At 35.8% G+C, this 23358-nt stretch overlaps 1 protein-coding gene and 1 pseudogene across 1 annotated transcript in view; one reads left to right on the forward strand and one right to left on the reverse strand.

The window, feature by feature from the left end:
- GUCY2F (guanylate cyclase 2F, retinal) overlaps positions 1-23358 on the forward strand; it is a 173855-nt gene that overhangs the window by 15776 nt on the left and 134721 nt on the right. The window contains 2 exon segments of the mRNA XM_077146970.1: positions 13187-13375; positions 13377-13482. Of these exon segments, the coding sequence (XP_077003085.1) occupies positions 13187-13375; positions 13377-13482 (295 nt within the window).
- LOC143670929 (transcription factor E2F6 pseudogene) lies at positions 22520-23270 on the reverse strand (annotated as a pseudogene).

The following is a 23358-nucleotide window of genomic DNA, read 5'->3' on the forward strand; positions in this document are numbered from 1 at the left end:
CAGACATTTGCACACCAATGTTCATAGCAGCACTATTCACAATTGCCAAGAAATGGAAACAATCCAGGTGCCCATCAACAGATAAGTGGATAAACAAAATGTGGTATTCATATGATGGAATATCATTCAGCATTTAGACAGAATGATGTCTTGAAACATATGATAACATGGATGAACCTTGAGGACATAATGCTGAGTGAGATAAGTCAGGCACAAAAGGACAGATATTGTATAATTCCACTATTATGACTCTGATAAAGCCGCCAGTGTTTTGGAGCAGCTAGAAGGAAAAATCTGAATTGAGGGCATGATAGCCCATGACAAACTGTGGGAACTGTTCTGTAGCTGCTTGTTGAAGTGTGCTTTGAAAATTATTCCTTTTTTTTTCTTTTCTTTGTATATATATGTTATATTTTACAACTAAAAAAGGTTAAAAAAAACTATATGCAGTTATAGGAGTATTAGATAAAATAAATTCCTGAAATAAAAAAATTGAAAATATAAAGTAACATAGCTCAGTACTATAGCAAAGTTGATATTTGTAATAATTTTTTACTTGATATTTTGAGAATGCATGGTTTTGATAGTTAATGAAATAGTATTTGAAAGACCTTAATATTTAGAATTCAAGTAACTCTGATATCTGTATTTATGGATTTTTTCCTTCCTTGCTTTAATTTTAAATTGTTTTATGAAACATATTTTACAAACAGGCATAATGATGATTACTTGGATATATGTTTTTTAATATGCCTATGGATAAGCTAACTAAAATATCCAATTTAGGTGTTTAAGATTTCCATATGTTAATTGTAAAAGTGTTTGTATTTTCATATTTTCCTGCGATAAGGAAAATATTTAGTAACATAGGTCATTACTATAGCAATGCAGATATTTGTAAGAATGTTCTACCTGATATTTTGAGAACGTTCACAATTTTGACAGCTGATCAAATGGAATCTAAATTAGTTTTTAATACTTAGAATTTAAGAACTTTGCTATCTGAATATGTAGATTTTTTCCTTGTGGCCTTAATTTTAAATTAGTTTATGAAACTTACTGTGCAAACACAAGCTTTACCATGATTATATGGATACTTCATTTAAATATGCCTATGGTTAAGCTAACTAAGATATCCATTGTTGGTGGTTCTAAGTATATTATTTGTTTTCTTAAATAAATAAATGTTTAAAAAAAAGAGTGTATATGATAGTTGGGAAGCTAGTTTTCAGATGATTACTTTTAACCTAAAAAGAAGCACATCAGAGTTGATAAGTCTGCTAATAGGGAATTTTGCCAACTTTAGCAACAGTGCATGTTTATTTCCAAAATTATTTGGTTTAATGAATGCCACATTTCTGGAATCTTCCCATAAAATTGTACCAATTCAACTCATTTCCATCCATAGCCTAGTAAGGGGAATTTTTGTTTTTAACTTATAGCAACTTTGGTGACTGAGACCTGTAGCACGTCAATTTACGATTTGAATTAAAATTTTTTGTCAACCATATTTGCATTTTATTTTCTTCTCTACCAACTTTGGAACAGAGTACATACCTAAAATCAATATTTATTCATTTTTTATGATATGGAAATAACCATTGTCTATCAACGAAGAAAAAAAACCAATTGGCCATAGATGTGCACATCTATTTCTGAACATTCAATTTAAATTCCATTGTTCTCTATATGAGTCTTTGTGCCAGTACTGTGGTGTTTTGACCACTGTAGCTTTGTAATATATTTTATAGTCAGGAGATGAGCTGTCCAACTTCAGTCTTCTTTTTCAAGAATGGTTTGGTTAATCAAGACCTCTTAACCTTCCAAATAAATTTGATAATTTGCATTTCCATTTCTGCAAAGTAGGCTGTTGAAATTTTGATTGGGATTGCGTTGAATCTGTGACTCATTTGGGATAAGATGAACATTTTAGCAATATTTAATCCTCCAATCCATGAGCATGGAATGTCCTTCCATTTATTTAGATCTTCTTTGATTTCTTTTTAACAAAGTTTTGTAACTTTCTGCATATAAGTACTTTGTATCCTTTCTTAAATTTATTCCTAGATATTTAATTTTTTAGTTGCTATTGTAAATGGAATTTTTTCTTGATATCCTCCTTGTGTTGCTCATTACCAGTATAGAAACACTACTGATGGTTGTATATTGATGATATACCTGCCACTTTCCTGAACTTGTTTATTAGCTGTAGTAGCTTTGTTGTAGATTTTTTCAGGATTTTCTATATATAGGATCATGTCACCTGCAAATAGTGAAAGTTTTATTTCTTCCTTTCAAATTTGATGTCTTTTGTTTATTTTTCTTGCCTAACAGCTCCAGCTAGAACTTCCAGTAGAATATTGAATAAACACTGGTAACAGTGGGCATTTTCTTGTTCCAAATCTTAGAGGGAATGCCTTCAGTCGTTCACCATTGTGTTTGATGTTAGCTGTGGGTTTTTCATTTGTGACCTCTATCATTTTGGAAAATTTTTCTAATTTTTTAAATCAAGAAAGTATATTGTATTTGGTCAAATGCCTTTTTTTTTTTTTTTTTTTTTTTTTTTTGCATGGGCAGGCACTGGGGAGTGAACGCAGTCAAATGCCTTTTATATGCCAAATTGAGATGATCATTTGCTTTTTTCTTTCTTTCTCTTAATGTGATGTATTACAATAATTGGTTTTCTTATGCCAAATTGCTCTTCCATATCTGGGTGAAAACTCACTTAATCCTGGAGTATAATTCTTTTAATATGTTGTTGGTTACAAATTTTTTTGAGGATTTTTGCATCTATATTCAAAAGAAAAATTGGTTTGTAATTTTTTTATAGTATCTTTATTTGGTTATGATATTATGGTGAGGTCAGCCTGAAAAATGAGGTAGCTTTCCCTTCTTTTCAATTTATGAAAGAGTTTTAGCAGGATTCTTCTTTGAATGTTTGGTAGAACTCACCTGTTATGCCATATGTCCCTGGGTTTTTCTTTGCTGGGAGGGTTACTATTTATTTTTTATTTTTGTATGCTTTAAGGTGGGGGTCACATTTCATTTTTTTTCTATGTGAGTATCCCATTATTGCAGCACCATTTGTTGAATTTTGTTTGTTTGTTTTGGGAAGTGCATGGGCCGTGAATCAAATCCGGGTCTCCCACGTGGCAGATGAGAATTCTACCATTGAACTGCCCTTGCATCCTGCGGGAAAGTGGGTTTTGTTTTTTTTTTAAAAAAATTTTTTTTATTGTATAATATAACATATATACAAAGCAAAGGAAGAAAAAAAAACAATAGTTTTCAAAGCATTCTTCAACATATAGTTACAGGACAGATCCCAGAGTTTGTCATGGGTGACCATATCATGCTCTCAGATTTTTCCTTCTAGCTGCTCCAGGATATAGGGGGCTAGAAGGAATAAATATTTTTTTATCATCGCAATTGACTTTTTTGTGAAAAATAATATATACACAAAAAGCAATAAATTACAAAGCACAGCACAGCAATTAGTTGTAGAACAGATTTCAGAGTCTGGTATGGGTTACAATTCCACAATTTTAGGTTTTTACTTCTAGCTGCTCTAAGATATTGGAGACTAACAGAAATATCAATTTAATAATTCATCAATCATATTCATTTGTTAAACACTACCATCTCTGTATAACTCCACCATCAACTTTGACCTTTCTAACCCACTCTTAGTGTTTGGGCTATGGTCATTCTAACTTTTTCATAATGGAAGGGGCTGTCAGTAATATGGAGTAGGGAAATTAAACTAGCTGATATTCTGAACAAGCTGGGCCCTCTAGGTTTCAGGACTTATCTGGTTCAGGGACCTATCTGGAGGTTGTAAGTTTCTGGAAAGTTACTCTAGTGTATGGAACCTTTGTAGAATCTTATATATTGCCATAGGTGTTCTTTAGGATTGGCTGGAATGATTTGGTTGGGGTTTGGCAAGTTATGATATGTAGTGATGTCTAATTGAAGCTTGCATAAGAGTGACCTCCAGAGTAGCCTCTTGACTCTATTTGAACTCTCTCAGCCACTGATACTTTATTATAATTCTTTTCCCCCTTTTGGTCAGGATGGAATTGTTGATCCCTATGGTGCCAGGGCTGGACTCATCCCTTGGAGTCATCTCCCACACCACCAGGGAGACTTTCACCCCCAGATGTCATGTCCCATGTAAGGGGGGGGGGGCAATGATTTCACTTGCAGAGTTGGGGTTACAGAGAGAGATGTCACACCTGAGCAGCAAAAGAGGTCCTCCAGAAGTAGCTCTTAGGCATTCTGCTGGGTGTGTGGGGGGGTGATGACTGATTCAATATCTTTACTTGTATCTGGTCTGTTGAAAGCTTCTAATTCTAGATTCTAATCTTCTTCCTGGTGTAGATTGTTCATGTATTTCTAGGAATTTGTCCATTTCACCTAGATGGCATACAGTTGTTCGTAGGATTCTCTCATGGTCCTTTTATTTCTGTGGTGTCAGTGATAATGTCCCCCTCTCATTCCTGATTTTTTTTATTTGTGTTTTCTCTCTTTTTTCCTTTGTCGATGTAGCTAAGAATTTGTCAGTTGTATTGATCTTTTCAAAGAACCAAATTTTGGATTTCTCAATGGTCCTTATTATTATTTTTTATTCTCTATTTCATTTATTTCTGTTCTTATCCTTATTGTTTCTTTCCTTCTTGCTTTGGGTTTAGTTTCTCCAGGCTTGCAGTAAGATCTTTGATTTTAGCTCCTTCTTCTTTTTAAGTGTATGCATTCAGGGCTGTAAATTTCCCTCCAAGCATTGCTTTCATTGCATCCCATAATGCAGTCATATATTGTGTTCTCATTTTCATTCGTCTCAAATATTTACTATTTTTCCTTGTAATTTATTCTTTGACCCACTGATTGTTTAAAAGCATGTTGTTTAATCTCCAAATATTTGTGAATTTTCCAGTTCTCTGCCTTATTGATTTCCAGCTTCATTTTATTATAGTCAAAGAAAGTACTTTGTATATTTTCAATCTTTTAAAATTCATCAAGACTTGTTTTATGACCCAACATGTGGTGTATCCTGGAGAATTAGCCATGGGTACTTGAGAATGATGCATATCCTGCTGTTCTGTTGTGCAAAGTTCTGTATGTGTCTATTAAGTCTAGTTCATTTTACATGTTTTCAAGTTCTGTGTTTCCTTATTGATCCTCTGTCTAATTGTTCTATCTACTGATGAGAATGGCGTACTGAAGTCTCCAACTAATATTGTAGAGATATCTATTTCTTCCTTCAGATTTCCCAGTGTTTGCCTCATGCATTTTGGGGCACCCTGGTTAGTTGTACAAATATTTATGATTGTTATTTCTTCTTGGTGGATTGTCCTTTATATTAATATATAGTGTCCTTCTTTGTCCCTTATAAATGTTTTGATTTAGTATATTTTGTCCAATATCAGTATAGCTATCCCAGATCTTTTATGGTTACTATTTGTATAGAATATCTTTTTTTCCCATCCTTTCATTTTCAATCTATTAGTTTCTTTGGCTCTAAGGTGAATCTCTTCTAAGCACCATATAGTTAGATTATGCTTTTTTATCCATCTTGTCAATCTGTGTCTTTTGATTGGGAGTTTAATCCATTAACATTCGGTGTTAATACTGTAAAGACACTATTTATTTCAGCTATATTATCACTTGTTTTTTATGTATCATGTCTTTTTTGTCTCTGTTTTCCTTCATTTTATCCTCTTTTTCTGTATGATTCATCTTTTCTGATGTATCCAACTGATCCCTTTCTCATTTTTATTTCTGTATTTTTAAAAAATACTTTCTTTGTGATTACCCTGGGGTTTATATTATACATCCTACATCTATAAGCTACTGATTTGAAAGATACCAACTTAGCTTCAGAAACATGCACATTTTCTGCTCCAGTATATCTGTTTTCCCTATTTATGTTGTTTTTGTCCCATGTTACCTTTTTATATTTTGTTTTGTCAGGAAATATGCCTTTTTCTTGTTCAATAGTATTTGACTCTCATAAGAATTGAAGAGTAGAGTTACATATGGATGATAAAATGTTATTGGGTTTTGCATTTACCATTTTAGTCACCTTTAATTGAGATCCTCATTTCTTCACCCTACTCCAAGCCACTCTTTCCTGTCTTTTCCTTTCAACCAGAAGAACTCCCTATAGTAATTCTTGTGAGCTGGGTCTTTTTATTTCTTTTCAAATTCTTTTAAAACATAACATACAAACATGAACACTCTTACCATATGATCATTCCATTCTTGGTATATAATCAATAACGCACAATATCATCAAATAGTTGTATATTCATCACCACAATCACCTCTCAGAACATTTGCATCAATCCAGAAAAAGAAATAAAAAGAAAAAAGAAAAAAATTCGTACATACCATACCCTTTCCCCCTCTCCCTCACTAATCACCAGCATTTCAATCTACTAAATTTATTTTAACATTTGTTCCCCCTATTGTTTATTTTTAATCCATATGTTTTACTCATCTGTCAATAAGGTAGATAAAAGGAGCATCAGATACAAGGTTTTCACAATCACACAGTCGCATTGCAAAAGCTATATCATTATACAATCATCTTCAAGAAACATGGCTACTGAAACAAGCTCTAAATTTTCAGGCAGTTCCTTTCAGTCTCTCCATTACCCCTTAACTAAAAAGGTGATATCTTTATAATGCTTAAGAACAACCTCCTGGATAACCTCTCAACTTTTTGGAATCTCTCAGCCATTGACACTCTTTTGTCTCATTTCGCTCTTCCTCCTTTTGGTCGAGAAGGTATTCTCAGTCCATTGATGCTGAGTCCCAGTTCATTCTATGATTTCTGTCCCATGTTGCCAGAAAGGTCCACACCCCTGGGAGTCATGTCCCACATAGAGAGGAGGAGGGCAGTGAGTTTGCTTGTCGTGTTGGCTGAGAGAGAGAGTAGGCCAAGTCTTTTATTAATGAACTCTTTCAGTTTATATTTAACTGTGAATATTTTAAACTCTCCCTTATTTTTTGAAGGAGAGTTTTACCAGATAAAGAATTTTTAAGTGGCAGTTTTTTTCCTTTGGGTACCTTAAATGTATCATATCACTGCTTACTCACCTCCCTGGTTTCTTATGATAAACCAGAACTTAGTCTCATTGGGGTTCCCTTGTGTGTGACAAATTGCTTTTCTCTTGCTGCTTTCAGAATTATCTGTTCATCTTTGACATTTGACATTCGGATTAGTATGTATCTTGGAGTGGGTCTATCAGGGTTTATTCTGTATGGAGTACATATTTTTATTGGACACGTTTATTTATTTCTTTTATAAGAGTTGGGAAGTTTTCTGTGATTAATTCCTCAAATATTCTTTCTGCCACTTTCCCCTTCTCTTCCCTCTCTGGGATACCCAAAACGCACGTGTTTGTATACTTCATGCCATCACCAAATACCTGAGATCCTGCTATTTTTTTCCCCAATTTTTTTCTGTATTTTGTTCTTCTGACTATATGATTTTGATTGTCCTGTTTTAATTCACTATTTCTTTCTTCTACCTGTTCAAGTCTGCTATTGTATGCTTCGATTGTATTTTCAATCTCCACTATTGTGCCTTTCCTCTCCATAATTTCCATTAGGTTTCTTTTTAAACTTTCAAATTCTCCTTTATGGTTGCACATTATCTTAGTATCCCCTAGCTCTGCAAACATATTTTCCTTTAACTGATTTAGGAAGTTTGTTTGAACTTCTTTGAGGGGTTGCTCCAAAGTCTATGAATCCTCTGAAGTTTTCATTTGTTCCCTTGACTGAGCCATATCTTCTTGTTTTTTACCATAGCTTGTATTTTTTGCCTATGTCTATGCATCTGATTATTTTGATGCGTTAACTCTGATGGTCAGTTTTCCCATCTTTTCTAGTTTTATTATTGATTGGCTTTGGGTTAAATCTCTTCTTTGACTCTTGGTCAAACTTATTTTGGATCTTTAGAGTAACCCATGTGTTCTAGTTTGCTAGCTTCTGGAATGCAACACACCAGAGACAGATTGACTTTTAATAAAAGGGGATTTATTACATTAGTTCTTCAGAGGAAAGGCAGCTAACTTTCAACTGAGGTTCTTTCTTATGTGGGAAGGCACAGGATGGTCTCTGCTGGCCTTCTCTCCAGGCCTTTGTGTTCCAACAACTTTCCCTGGGGTGATTTCTTTCTGCATCTCCAAAGGCCTGGGCTGAGCTATGAGTGCTGAGATGAGGTATACTGAGCTGCTTGGGCTGTGCTACGTTGAGTCGGTCATTTAAGCACCAGCCAATTAAGTCAAACATCATTCATTGCAGCAGGCACGCCTCCTAGCTGACTGAAGATGTAATCAGCAACAGATGAGGTTCACATGCCATTGGTTCATGCCCACAGCAATGTAACTAAGCACCTTCACCTGCCCAAGTTGACAACTGAGTCTAACTACCACACCGTGTTTAAGTGTTCAGAATTTCTCAACTCTTCATCTGAATTTTGCCCCGGAAATGTGGTACAATTTTTAAGATTGCATTTTTTTGTGCAATTGTTTCATATCTAAGAGAATGTTTCTTTCTTCTGTTCCTTTTCTGGGAATCTTGATCTGTTTTGTTAGTTTTTATGCAGAATTTTCCCCCTAGCTCCTATGATTTGGTTAAAGTCTCTCCCTCACTCAGTGCCCCCTTTTCCTTATACTTTTCAGCTCTGGGACCTGTCCTGTCTTACAGCAGTTTAGCTTCCCCCCTCCTGTTTTTTGGTGAGGCTTTACGGGTGGGTCAATTCAGAAATAACTGTTTTGTGTTTGCAAATGGACACTGGGTTGAGTGTATGCACCTCTTGCCAAAAGTTCTGCCATGGTTTCTCTCTCTCTCTCTCTAATTTCCTGGGGCCCTTTAGTATGTGGCACACCTCACCTACTTATGTCTTGCCCTGAGTCTCTGAGGAGTTGGGTCCCTGTGCTGGATATGTGAGGGATTATAACTTGCTGCTGTGAGTGCCTCTATTGCTTGCATCTGTAGCAGAAGGGACCTGGGCCATGCTCTCTGTGTGACTCCCAAGCTGTGCAGGACTGAATGACATAGAGGGGTCCAGACTGGCAGTCTGGGGATGGAAATCTCCTACCTTTTGATTCAGAATTTGTGAAATACAACATATATACCAAAAAAGCAATAAATTTCAAAGTACATCACAACAATAAGTTGTAGAACAGATTTCACAGTTTGGTATGAGTTACAATTCCATAATTTTAAGGTTTTGTTTCTAGCTGCTCCTAAGGTACTGGAGGCTAAAAGAAATATCAGTATAATGATTCAGCACTCATACTCCTTTGTTGAATGCAACATTCTGTATATAACTCTGCCCTCATCTTTGATCTTTCTCTCACTCTTTAAGAGCATTTGGGATATTCCCATTCTAACATCTTCATGTCGGAAGGGGCTGTTGATAATATGGGATAGAGGGATGGAACAAATTGATGTTCTGGAAAGGCTGGCCCCTCTGCATTTCAGGACTTATTTGGTCCAGTGACCCATCTGGAGGTTGTAAGTTTTGGAGAGTTTATTAGATGACTCTTAGGGGAGACTTTTCCAGGGATGTCTCAGGTTGCCATGTTGATGATGTCATGACTGTGAATGTTCCCTCTTGAGGCTTCTGTTACCTCATCTATGAAATGAAGATGGATTGGGCTAGACTACCTCTAAAGGTCCTTCCAGTTCTAAAAATTCTTACCTTTTGAAATGTCATTAGGGTAGGTCAATGAAAGAAAGTTAAAGAGGAGTTTAAGGGTAAGAACTTAGGTATAGTTAATGATGCTAGACATTAAAGATGGGTATGGTGGTACCTACCTGCCCAGGAAATACCACTGTCAGTTGTATCCCCCTCCTAACAATACAAATAAATCCGTCTCACATTCAAGGAACCCACATAAATACCTACATGCACAACACTTCTCATGAAGAATCAGTTAGTTTGCAAACATTCATCCATGCATCCAAACAATATTCATTGGTGCTTAATATGTATTGGGACACAGACAAATAAGACATGATTCCTGATCTCAAAGAATTCATAGTCTCATGGTAGAAGCTGACAAATAAATAAGGGCAATGGTGCTTATAAGTGCTATCATCAAATTCAGTTCAGGGTATGGTGGAGCACTAACCCAGTATCATAAGTTGGTTTCCCTTGAGATCTGTGTTCAGGTAGCTTGTTGGGGAAGCCCTTTTAAGTCTCAACACCTTTGAGGGAGAGAAGGTAGTAGGGTTGGGTAGAGAGAAGAACTGAACAGAGAAACAGTCTCAGCAAAGACCTCAGCCAGTCCCAAGGGTAGTTCTGGAGCTGGGATGGCCCTTCAGAGTTGTCCAGAATTGAGACAAATAGTCTGGCCCTTTATACCTGCTTATTTACCAGTGACTGGGTCCAGGAGGAATCAGAGAAAGGGGTGCAGGGGTGTGATAGTAATTAACAGCCAACCTTTCTGAAAAAAGGTCCTGGTTTGTAGTGTTTACTGATTTCCATGGTATAATTACTTCCTCCATGGCTGACATCTGCCTACCAACATGATGTTTACTGGCTCACAAAACTTCTGAAAATTTAACTGTTAGCTGTTGTGAGCCAGCACACTGCTGATGAGATGTGACTTTGGGAGAAGTGATTTTCCTCCACTGAGGGCAATTAACAGAGACACACTCACCTATAACCTGCTAACATCTCCAGTAGCTGATAGAATGTATGATTAAGTCCTGAAAGGAGCATCTGGGTGGCCCACTGCAGCATCCACCAAATTCAGTATATATCAAAGTATTTTGCTGTAATTCAGCTAACACATAGCACATAGTTTTACCTAACATTTTCCATGCAATGAAGTAATTTTAATGCCTCTTTCAGTACATCAAATAAAATTTTACCTGTACTGGGTCATCTTACTAAACTCATCCAATAGCTGCTTTTGCAGAAGAATGTTGATAATATTGACCTACTTACCAAGGATACTGTTAAGCAAACTGGCCAATTAATTGAAACTATTGGCTTGGCTCTTTTTTCCCCTCAATGGACCTGTTACTGGAGTAATTTGACCAAACGGATTGATGTTGAATTGTGTTGCCGAACAAAGGGATTGAGAGGTCTTGGGTTCTAGTTTCTCTTACTAACTCAAACCCTTGCCTTGTCAAACATCTCTGGCATTCTATTTTCCCATTAAACTCTGTGTGATTATGAATAAAAGAGGCTAAATTTCTTGTGTAGCTCACAAACTGGCCCCCAAAACATCCCTAGAGAATTTGAAGGATAGACTAATCTTCAGAATACATGTAGAGCCTCTTAGGGTAATTATTTTGAAGGAGCTGATGGTCATTTGAAAACTCAAGTTATGATGTGTTTTGTGTGTTTCATGTGTGTTTAACTCACCCTCATAACCTGTAGTTATATCTTAAAAAATGAGGGGTACCAGCTTTAGTTCAAAGAGGAAAATTTATTGGGGGAGGGTATTTAACAAGTTTAAAGAAATCATTTTTGAAAATAGATGAAGTTTTGGAAAACAGATGAAGCAACATGTAAATGACAAAGACCAGTTATTGAACTTAGTTAAACACACTTAGTTGTTGAGATTAAAGTTTCTGTGTAAGCATGTTTAATTAAAATTTACTAGTAGCAATAGGACATTTGCCTTTCCCCATGAGCTTAAAATATTTCCCTGGTATAACTAATTAAACTACTCAATGTACCTGTGAAATGCATCATAATCTGCATTTTAAAGATGTGAGTACTAAAGCACAAGTGGGCTTAAACTAAACTCATTTAGCATGCCAAGAGCGAAATTGGATATAAGATTTTTAGTCTCATGATCTAGCTGCCATTCTTCAACCATGGCCCCTGTTAATCCTCTCTATTCTAGTGTAGACTTACCAAAAACATAGCTTCATAAGTCTAGGAGGAGTTAAATTAAGTGTAAAGTAATTCCAATTATAATTGGGAAGTTGGATTTTAAAAAGTTGTACATATCATCTATTATTTTAGCAGCATTTATAGGTGGGTGTGACTTAGTGCCATGCTGTGTCTATAATGGGCTTAGTAAAGGTGGGAACAATTGCTCAAAATCTATTGGAGATTGTATGGTGTGTGAATAGACCTGCTTTAAAAAAATCTGTTGGAGTGTATTTTTGTGGGTGGTAGGTAATAAAAACAATTGTAGCTATGGGACTAGCTCCCATCTTCTCCTTCTAGCCCTCTTATTCTTAGGTATAATAACAGCTACCATTTATTGAGTGCTTTGTGCTAAGCCTGTTATATGAATTGTTTCCTTCAAGTATCACTACCAGACCATGAGGCACATATTATTACCTCCATTTTACATATGAAGTAGAGAGATATTAAAGAATTTACCCAAGGGCATACAGCTAGTAACTAGTGGAGTTAAAATACAAATCTAACATAGAAGATAGGGTTTAACAAAGGAGTATGATTGCTGAATCACTATATTGATATTTCTTTTAGTCTCCAGTACCTTAGAGCAGCTAGAGGTAAAACCCTAAAATTGTGGAATTGTAACCCATGCCAAATTCTGAAATCTGTTCTGCAACTAATTATTGTGATGTGCTTTGAAATTTATTGCTTTTTTGTATATATGCTGTTTCTCACAAAAAAAGAAAAAAAATCTTGTAGCTTCCAGTGTTTTGGAGCAGTTAGAAGAAAAAAAATCTGAAATAGTGGAGTGCTAACCCATAACAAACTCTGAAATCTGTTCTGTAACTACTTGTTGAAGTGTTGAATTCATTTGAAAATAATTGTGATTTCTTTTCTTTGTATATATGTTACATTGAACAATTAAAAAAAATTAAAAGGAAAAGTATAAATCTCTCATATTCTCTCTCTCTCTCTCTATATATATATATATATAAACCTACATCTTCCAACTCCAGAGCCTCTTTGTTATGCTAGCTCCCATTTGTTATATTTGTTCTTGTTTCTGTCTGCTGTTAGGCACTACTGCCTGAAGATGTGTCTCTCTTGTCCCCATTCCTAGTCCAGGATCCTTGAACTTATCTCAGTATCAGCTTAGGGCCTCAGCATCTTTCTTATGTTGGAGGCACAAGATAGAATTCTCTAACTAATTGGTTATAATGCATTTATTTATTTATCCCATTCAATAGTTTTTGGTGCTATATTTTATAAACATGCTTCTGCCATAACCTCTCTGTTGGCTTCAATAATGATCACGTGTATGCATTTGGCTTTGATTTGGGGAGAGACTCAGAGGCATTTCTTAGAATAGATTCCTGATTTGAAAATGACCGATGGAACCTATGTCTTTGTTCCCTATGACACTCTACAGTTTACTTTATAAGCATACCCCCATCAGATTCTGAGGAACAACCCAAAGGTTTGAGAGGCCTGCTGTATTGACCATTACTGTCGAGTCCCATGAAAAGTCCTTCTATCAAGCCTATACAGAGGCAGCAGCTAGAGGTGAAATTCCTGAGCAGCTGGAGTCAGATCAAGTAAGTGCAGATTGACAACTTATCATGAGCAAAGAACCTCAAAAATTGGGGAGTAAATATTTTTCCTATCCTGAGCCCTATTCCAAAGGAGACCTGATCAATAGGAGGCAACCACACAAATAAAAAACACCCCTTTTTGCAGCAAACATTTGTAAAACAGACACATTTTTGGAGAATTTTTTTCCACCTTCAAGCAACCCACAATGATAACATATAGTCTTGAAGAATAAATAAGATACATTTAAGAACAGGAAACAAACTTTAATATATACAGATGCTCTTCAATGGGACCTAGTAAAAGAAGTGCTCTTTCCAGCCCATGTTCTGGGACAATTCAGAAGATAAGATATAAGAGTTGGCACAGAACAAAATATCACCATTATCAATAAGTTGGTGTTGGAGAATGCAGCTTCTATCTAGGCATCTAAGCATCCCTATACTGAACCTGAGTATTAAGCTGACATCTCTACCTAGTCACCAACATTGCTGGACCACTGTATTCCTCCACTATGGGGGCAATCTTTTGTAAAATTCACAGCCTGGAGGAGCATAGCAGAATACATGCTTCCTGGAGGTAACTTGCTTTCAAGAGAAAGAAGACAGGAAAGCACAGGGATATTCATGTTTAGTTCTCCTTCAAAACTGACTGGTCGGGTTAAGTCATTCTTCCTTTGAGGGAGGAATGAATAAGTGGATGAAGAGAGGCCAGGAGTTTTTTGCTAGCAGAGCCCTTCTATATGCAAGGAATCATTAGGAATAGAGAGGAAGTGTTCCTCTCTAATATATAGGAAATAACATTTGTATATGTGTAGATGTATGTCTATATAGATATATTTCAGATTCAAATCACAACCACTTAAGGGATAGAGGAAGAACATGGAGTGTGTGTGTATGGGTGGTGGTCAGAGAAAAGAATAGAGAGCAGAGACAAAAACAAAGAAGACGATTACAAAGTAGAGTAGGGATATGAGAGGAAAAAGGGGAGACAAAGGAAGCCAGTTAGATTAGAAAAATATAGGGGAGAGTTTCTATACATTAAAGGCCAGAGGTAGAAATTATACATTTTCAGAATGATTGAGAACAAAATATATATTAATTAAAAATTTCTAGCATATACTAGAATGTTTTTGGCATTCATATAATAGACAGTTTAACACAAAATGGCCTAATTTTTCTTTTCAAAATTTGAAGGTAGGGAGGCTCTAGGAACAGGGTCAGTTGATTTGTCAGCTCAATGATGTCTTCAGAGAATGTGGTTCTTTTCATCTTTCCACTTTGCAAGCCATAGCATGCTGGCTTCCCCTCATGAGCTGGTTCCTGTCATGGTCCCAAGATGGCTGCCACAGTTCCAGACTTCTCATACAGATGTGGAAATATATGGAAATATATATAAGTGAAAAAATATATATTATATATATGTTATTATATATATTTATTCATAATATATTTATTTATTTATATATGTAGAAATATGCAGAGGCAAATTTGGGAACTGTCCCTTTCTTGCATCTCTTTTTAAGGAGTCTTTCCTATACGTACCCCAGGGAGATGTACCCACCCAACATCTTCTTGGTCACAATTGTGTCCCACACCCATGTGCAAGCCAATAATTTGGAAAGAAGAATAAGACCAGCATTATTTACCCTAAGGTTGCTAGGGAAGTGTGAACAAAAGTGAAATTCTGTTAGCAAGGAAGAAGGCTGTCAGATAGGCAGCTGATTGTGTCTGACATTTACATTCTCCATGATACTGTCCTTTATAGCCACTCATTATTTCTTCATCCTGTTGGCTGCTTTCTCTCTGCATAAATGATTCAGATGCAATTTATGTTTACCTATCTCTTTCTGTCCTGAGCATTGATAGTAAAGTTTGCTGATATGATTCTAATGAAAAAGTGACCAGCAAAGATATTAACAGTGCTGGATTTGAACTTTATCACCACTGATACTACCATATATTTATAATAAATGCCTCTCTTTCTTTTACAAGGCTCACACACACAACTCAAAACAATGATAAAAAATTCAGACCTTCTACTTTTAATATTTCATCCAATCCCTTTGAACTTGTGGAAAACATAAGGTAATTAAGGCAAAAAGGATACCATTAGCTTGGTTGCTAGGAAACCTGCACTTTGCTTTAGAACAGGAAGTAGAGCTAAAATGAAAAATCCAGAGCTTATGTAAAATAAAAAAAAAAGCCTGTTTGGATGCATTTCCACCCCCATTTTTTGCAGGTGCCTAAGCTAGACCTTCATAATGAAAGAATTATAGAAGGATGGGACAATTATCTTTATGTCTGATAAACAAAACACTCCTTTCCTCAAATTAACTTGCTTAAAAGTGTGTTTGAAGGTAACTGGTATAGCAGAAACAGCATATGATAAATAATTAGATAAACTTGGGTTTAAATCCTAGCTCTGACTCTTGTTAGCTATGTGAGCTTGTGTTAGCTGTGTGAGCTTGGTCAAGATAGGGTTGGTGTGTCTTAGTTTCCCCATATTTAAAATGGGTTGGTGATCTATATCTTTCAGTATTATCATGAAAATTAAACATGGCAACATGTTTAAAGTGACTATTGGAATTCCTGATACACAGCTACCTTTTTTGCCTTTGGGGCCATGATAACCTTTGAGGTTGATGGTGACCTAGTATCGGAGTGACAATCTGACTTTAGCATCATACTCTTATAAAGATTTCCAATTACTGGCAGATTGTCTCTTAATATCTCCAGCTTTTAAAATTATTTTTCTTTCAGAATTTCAAATGGAATTTTTTTCAGATCAAATAATTTAGTGTTCAGTGGTCTCCTATTCCTGGGCTCCTGTTGTTTAATCCCTATTCAGTCAGTAAATCAACAGCTATTTATTGAGCACCTGCCATGTACTAGGCACTATGTTGAACTTCCTGGACAGACCAGTAAAACGGACAGACAGGGTTTCTGTCAGTGGTGCATTGGAGCCAGTTCACAAAAGCCAATTGTATGTATCTTTTCCCAACTGTGTGGTCAGTGACATCTGTTGGCATTTGAAATCGGGCATAATGAGAGAAATAGGCAAATAATACAGATCAGAACATTTCCCTCTGTAGGATTGTTGTTAAATGTTTACTGCACGTTACTCGCTTCTGCCCTTGTGAGGCATACATTCTAGTGAGCGAGATAGTAAATGAATAAATGAAAGCATTAACAAAGTGTTTCTCCCTTGCACAGTAACTTTCAATGAAAGCCTACCCATTGTCTATAGAAGTGTTTTGCAACCTTTTGTGACTATTGCCCTGTTTCTTTAAAAATTAAAACAAACAAATATCAATAAACACTATAAGGTTCAAATCAGCAACAAAGAAATCTCTTGGCCTCCCTCTCTTGCCTCCTGAGAGGCAACCATTTTCATTTCTCTTTCTTTTTTTTTATATTTTATTTTAAAATACTTTCAAGCATACTGGACAATTACAAAAATAATTCAAACCCCATAGAGAGAGAACTCCAACATATATCTCTACTGTCCTCCCCAGATACCCAGACTACCAACTTTAATATTTTGCCATGTTTGCCATATCATTCTGTCATCTTATCTTTCTATTTATCATTTATCTATCTATCTATCTATCTATCTATCTATCTATCTATCTATCTATCTGCCATCTATCAATCTATCAATCATTTTCTGAAAACTCGAGTGTAGGTTGTGTATATCATGCTATTTGAACACATAGTAAATTCCATGTACATTTCCTAAGTACAAGGATAGTCACTTATGTAACTGACTCTTAAGTGTAGTTATCAAGTTTGAGATATTTAACATTGATATAAAGCTTATGGTCTATATTCTAATTTTTCATATGTCCCAAAAAAATACCCCTTTGAGCCTTTTCTCTTCCTTTGGTAGAGCTCATTCACTATCATGAATTGCATTTAAAAGTTATTGTCTTTTTAGTTGCTCTTTTTTTTTTTTAAATTGCGGGAACATATACAGCATAAACTTTTGCATCTCAACCACTCCCAAGCATACTATTGAATGTGATTAATCATATTCACAATATTGTGGTACCCTTACCACCATCCACTGCTAAAACTTTCCTATCTTCCCAAACAGAAACCCTACATCTATTATGCATTAACTCCCCATTCCCCCATCTCTCCACCCATGGCAACCTGTGCTCTAATTTCTGTATCTATGAGTTTGCATATTCTCCAATATTTCCTTTGGGAAACTTGCATATTCTCCAATATTTCCTTTGGAGAATATTGGAGTTACTAAATATCCAAACACCATAAATCTATAAAAATTTCATTTGCTTTGATACCAACTTAACTTTAATAGAATATACAAAGTATTATTCCTTATAATAGTCCACCCTCCATCTTTATAAACTTCTTGTCACAAGTTATATGTTTATACTTTATAACTTCAAAACCATTGATTTGCAATTGCATTCTATGAAGTTGCCTTTGAGATTCTGTAGGAAATAAAAAGTGGAGAGAAAAACAAAATATACAGAAGTACTAGCATTTATATTTACCCATGTCATTACCCTCACTGGAGATCTTTATTTCTCATGCAATTTCATGCAACTATAGTCCTTTCCTTTCAATCTGCAGAACCCTCTGTAGGATCTCTTGTAGAGTCAGCTTAGTGGTGACACATTACATAGCTTTTACTTAGCTGGCAGTGTCTTAATCTTTCCCTCAGTTTTGAAAGACAGTTTTGCCAGGTATAATATTCTTGGTTGGCAGTTTTTTTTTTTTTTTTGCTTTCAACAGTTTAAATAAGTGGTTTCTGATGAGAAAAGAAACACATAATATTTTTGAAGCTCCCTTAGACATGGCATGTTGCTCCTCTATTGTAGCTTTCAGAATTCTCTCCTTATCTTTAGCATTTGACAATTTGATTATAATATACTGTGGCATGGATCTATTTGGACTTATCTCGTTTGGAGCTCGTTGAATGTCTTGGATGTGTATATTCATGCCTTCATTAAAAGTGGGAAGTTTTCAGCCATTAATTCTTTGGATATTCTCTTTTTTCCTTTCTTTCTTTTCCTTCTGAGACTCCCACAATGTATGTGTTGGTGCAGTTTCCTCAGGCTCCATTCACTTTTCTTCATTCTTTCTTCTTTCTGTTCCTTGTACTGAATGATTTCAATTGTCTTATCTTCAAGTTCTCTGAATCTTCCTTCTGCCAGCTCCAATCTGCTGTTGAAAGCATCTAGGGAATTTTTAATTTCTGTTACTGTGGCTTCAGCTCTGTTTATTTCATTTTCATAATTTCCATTTCTCTATTGATAATCTCTTTTGTGTTCATCTATCATTTTCCTGATTTCCTTTGGTTCTTTAATCATGTTTTCTTTTTGCCCTTTGAGCATATTTATGACCATTTTTAAAAAGTCTTTGTTCCTCCTCACTTATTGTTTCTAAAACTTTTATCTTCTCCTATGCCTAGGCCATTCTTTCCTGTTTCTTTGTATGTTTTATAACCTTTTGTTGAAACCTGGGCAATTTGATATTTTAATGTGTTATCACTGGAATTTAGATATGGAGGCATCTGTTCCTTAAGCTTGTATCCAGCTAATGTTATGACAGAGCTTTCCTTGAATGCCAGGAGCTAACAACAAAAAAGAAGCATAAGAATAAGGAGTAGTAGGAGGAGAGGTGGTAAAAGAAAACACCATCCCCAGCCTATGCAGATTGAGCTGTGTAAGTGCTCTCGTTCTGGGTTTATCCACACAATGAGGTTAGAGAATAGCTCCAGGTCAAGGCATAGGGACTTCCCTGATCTTTTCTGCATGTGTCTTGTTTTGGGCATGCACATGTGGACCTTGGAATTCCCCATTTTCTCAGTTCTGAATGTTCCTTATTCCCCAGGAAACAGTTCCTTCATGGTCCTTGGCACTACACTGAATCACCTATAGCTAGCCATCTCTTGCCCCAAGCAGCACGACTTGACTGGGGCAAGAGAACTTTGTGGACTGCCTTCTACACACAGGGTGAGTACTGGAACAGCAAGTCCTTCAGGCCACCACCAAACAGATTGGATCAGACATAAACCCTCCCAGTGTGTGAAAAAAGTTTATTCTATTCCCTCCAGAATGAGGACCATGGATTTGCATTGAAAGTGTTGGCTAGTTTGGGGTGGGACCCTCTCCTCTGCTCATTTTCATCTCCTTTAGCATTTTGTCCTGGTATCTACCTCTATTTTTCTAAATACTGTACTGCTACATAATTTGGACATAATTTTTTACACCTTATTATAGTTTAGTTGGATTTTAGGATTTTTATACTACCTTATCCTCCTTCAAACCCACAACCCAGTTATGTCACAATTTTTAGTTAAATCCATGTGCAGCATTTTAATATTATATCTATGTAATAAGCATTCACTGCTGAGCCATGTAGTACACTATGGTTATAATTAATTTCTTGTATAACTTATGGGTTTTTCTGGAATTAATAATTGCCTTTTTTTCTCATTTGCACAGCCTTTCCACACCTTTAAGTGAATCTGTAAAATCCTCTCAAAACAATGTCATGGATGATACAACTTGAAAAATCCCTTGTCAGTCCATTTCATTTGTTTTTACTGGCACCCTCTATTCTCCTATTGCAATCTAAACTTGCTGCTTCCTAAGGCTGCTGCACAACTATTAAGCTAGGATCTCCCTTATCATCCTGGAAATTCCCCTTCTCTCTCTTCTGAGCTGGAATAACTATAAATATCTCCTAACGCCTATATTCTTAGTTATCCTCTCATTTTGGTGGAGCATATCCTCCATAATTCCTGAGAAAGGTGTACAGAGGTAAATTTTTGAGATGGTATATATGAAAAGTCATTATTCTATCTTCATTGTTGATTGACAGTTTGACTGAGCATATAAATCTGGATTAGAAATCATTTTCCCCCAGCACATTGAATGGATGGCATATTGTCTTTTAACTTCCATTGTTGCTATTGAGAACCTCAGTATTATTCTGATACCTGATTTTTTTATGCAACTTGTTTTTACATACTATGAAGTTTCATGGTGGCTTCTGAGTCTTTGATACATATTATGCTGTCCATGCAGTGGACTTTTCATCTAGAAGTTTTCTGTCTGGGAAATTTTCTTATATATTTTAAATAATTTCTTCAACAATATTTTCTTTGTTCTCACTGGAAATACTGTTATTTGTATATAGGATTGCCTGGATTGATATTTAATTGTCTTATTATTTCTCCCGTATTGTCGATGCCATTGTTTTTAGTTTTCCTTCCTGAGAGAATTCCTAGACTTTGTGTTCTAGCAGTTTTACTGAATTTTTTATTAGCTATTATATTTTCCATTTATAAGAGTTAATTCTTGTTGTTTAATTATTCTATCTATATATATATATTTTTTTTTTTTTTCTTTTTTTGGCATGGGCAGGCACCAGGAACTGAACCCGGGTCTCCAGCATGGCAAGCGAGATTTCTGCCACTGAGCCACCATCGCACCTAATTATTCTATTTTAATAGCATCTTGCTTCTATTTAAAAAAACGTGGCATTTTCTCTAACTTTTCTGAAGATATTCAGTTTCTTTGAAGTTTTCTTCTGTTTTGCCTGTTTTTCCTGCTTATTTGTTTCAGTTTTTCTGTTTTGCATTGGAGGCTTTTCTTTCAATATCTGATATCTACAGGGTTCAGTATTGAGCAATTGGCTAGCCAGCTGTTTTTAAATTATTTATTATTTTTATTTATTTTTCAATATATGTAGGTCATAGCTCTTGAGTTAGTCACTTTCTTCAGGGAAGAATCCTCCAATCTCCTGCTTGGGGTTCATATACTGGCTATCAGTATACTTGGAGCTGTGTTGAAAGAAGGAGACTGACGTTCTCACCAATAAGTATTAAGACTTCATCACTCTTTTTAGTGCCCCATCTCACTCCTACCTTCCTTTGGGCCTAGTGTCCCAGCTCTGGGCCTTCTTTGAATTAATTTAACCTGCTTTTCACAGAGGTAAAGCTGGAGTCACCTGGCTCTTCTGGATAGAGGTGGGGATGGGGAATTTCTAATCACCCCTTACACAGACTTCCAAATACCTCACCCTTTTTTTAGTGTTCTGCCTTGCCTCCCACTATTACAGGACTTGATGCCTCTAATTCTTAAATTTTTCCAGAATTCTGATGGGGCATAACTACTTGTTGCTCATCAGTGTTCCTCTCTGCAGGACTTATGTTTGACAGTCTTCCACACTGCTAAACCAGATACCACTCCTGTAACAGTTTTCTGGCTTCATATTCTGTGGATCAGGGTTACATAGCTCTCCTAATCCCTTCAGAGATGGAGTTTTAGTGTTTCTATTCCTTTTTATCTTTGTTGTTTGGGAGTGATATTTGAGAGGCAGAAAAGGATGAAGAAAAGTCTTTATTTCACTAACTTTACTCTGGAAGTCCAAGGAAAGTCATGAAGGGAAAAAAGACTTTACAAAAGTATGCAAACCATATTCATTTTTTTTTGGTCAGTTGCTTTCTATATATACATTGTTTTGGCTTTACAATGGTGAAGTTTCACTTAGACATTTTTCGTAAGTAATGTAAATATTATACAGATGTATACAAAGACATCACGTTCAGATTCACTGTGTACACCTACTCAATTACAACAGTTAAATGTAAATATGAACCAGTATAAGGCAATTTTTTTTATATACTATGCATAATCCTTGAAGAAAAAGAGTAGAATCCACAGAGAACTTTCCATTTGAAGTTTGATGTCTGTTTCAATGATATTCTTTGTGATGAAGTTATTTCTGTAGGCAAGATGTTTATGTAATTGACAAAAAGTAGTGGGTAATTATAAAGAGTTGCTTTTGAATACAGAAACCATAATTTCCCATTAATCTAAGCAGTGGACCGCTCCAAGATGCTACCCCTCTTAACACCACTGAGTAGGAAGGAGATACTACTGTCCTCAATGATACTACTAACTGTGAACAAGAAAACTCCATAGATGATTTATTACTCTGAGAAGCAAATTCAAGGCATAATTCATCCATTTGGGATGTCACCCCAAAACTTAATACATTAATTCTCAAATGCTACAGCTAGTCTGTTGTTCACTTCAAGCAATTCTTCACTTTGCTGAGGAGGATTTTCTTCTTCCTCAGTATACTCTGGAGGCCTGCTTTCAGTTGAGGGAGTCCCTCCATCTTCAGGCATTTTGTTACTTGTGTTATCCTGCTCTACTTCATATAAAAAAAGTCAATAGGTCCTTTGGTGCTCCTTATATGTACTGTTATAGAGTCTTCTCTGGGAGCTGGAACATCCAATCTGGTTTCTGCTGGAGCTTGAACTGCAATAGCAATCTTTCATAGAAGGCTTCGATGCTATGAATATCCTGATATGTCATATGCGAGTCTTTCATTTTCTTTGTCATCTGTTAATTCAAACAACTGCTGAGCACAATCTTCAATGAAATCGTTCAAAGCCTCTTTCATTGTTCATAAGTCAGAAAGTTCTTCCTTTAGCTTCCTTTGCTGGGGTATTGCGCCAAAATTGCTGAGCTCAGATCCTATGCATTGAATATGGTTCTTAGACTTTTTTCCAACCAGGTCAATTCCAACTAAGACGTTGATAATGTCATATACTCTTCATTTCACACTCCTAGTTTTGTGGCAACCTTATTTAAGTCAAGAATACTTCCAGGAGCATATCTGACAAGATCCATAAATTTGCAAGTTAAATAAACTAGTGATACATCAAAACGAGGTCTCTTCACCTTTAGAGCATTTTTTATGGACACATATTGAACATTATCTTCTAAATTAATCCTTATTTTTGCTAGCTAAAGTTACAACAGCAGCAGTAGGAGAGTACAGCCCATGGCTTCTCAGGCCACCTCAAACCATATTCTTTTATTGGTG

Source organism: Tamandua tetradactyla, chromosome X (assembly GCF_023851605.1).
Source record: "Tamandua tetradactyla isolate mTamTet1 chromosome X, mTamTet1.pri, whole genome shotgun sequence".
Classification (NCBI taxonomy): domain Eukaryota; kingdom Metazoa; phylum Chordata; class Mammalia; order Pilosa; family Myrmecophagidae; genus Tamandua; species Tamandua tetradactyla.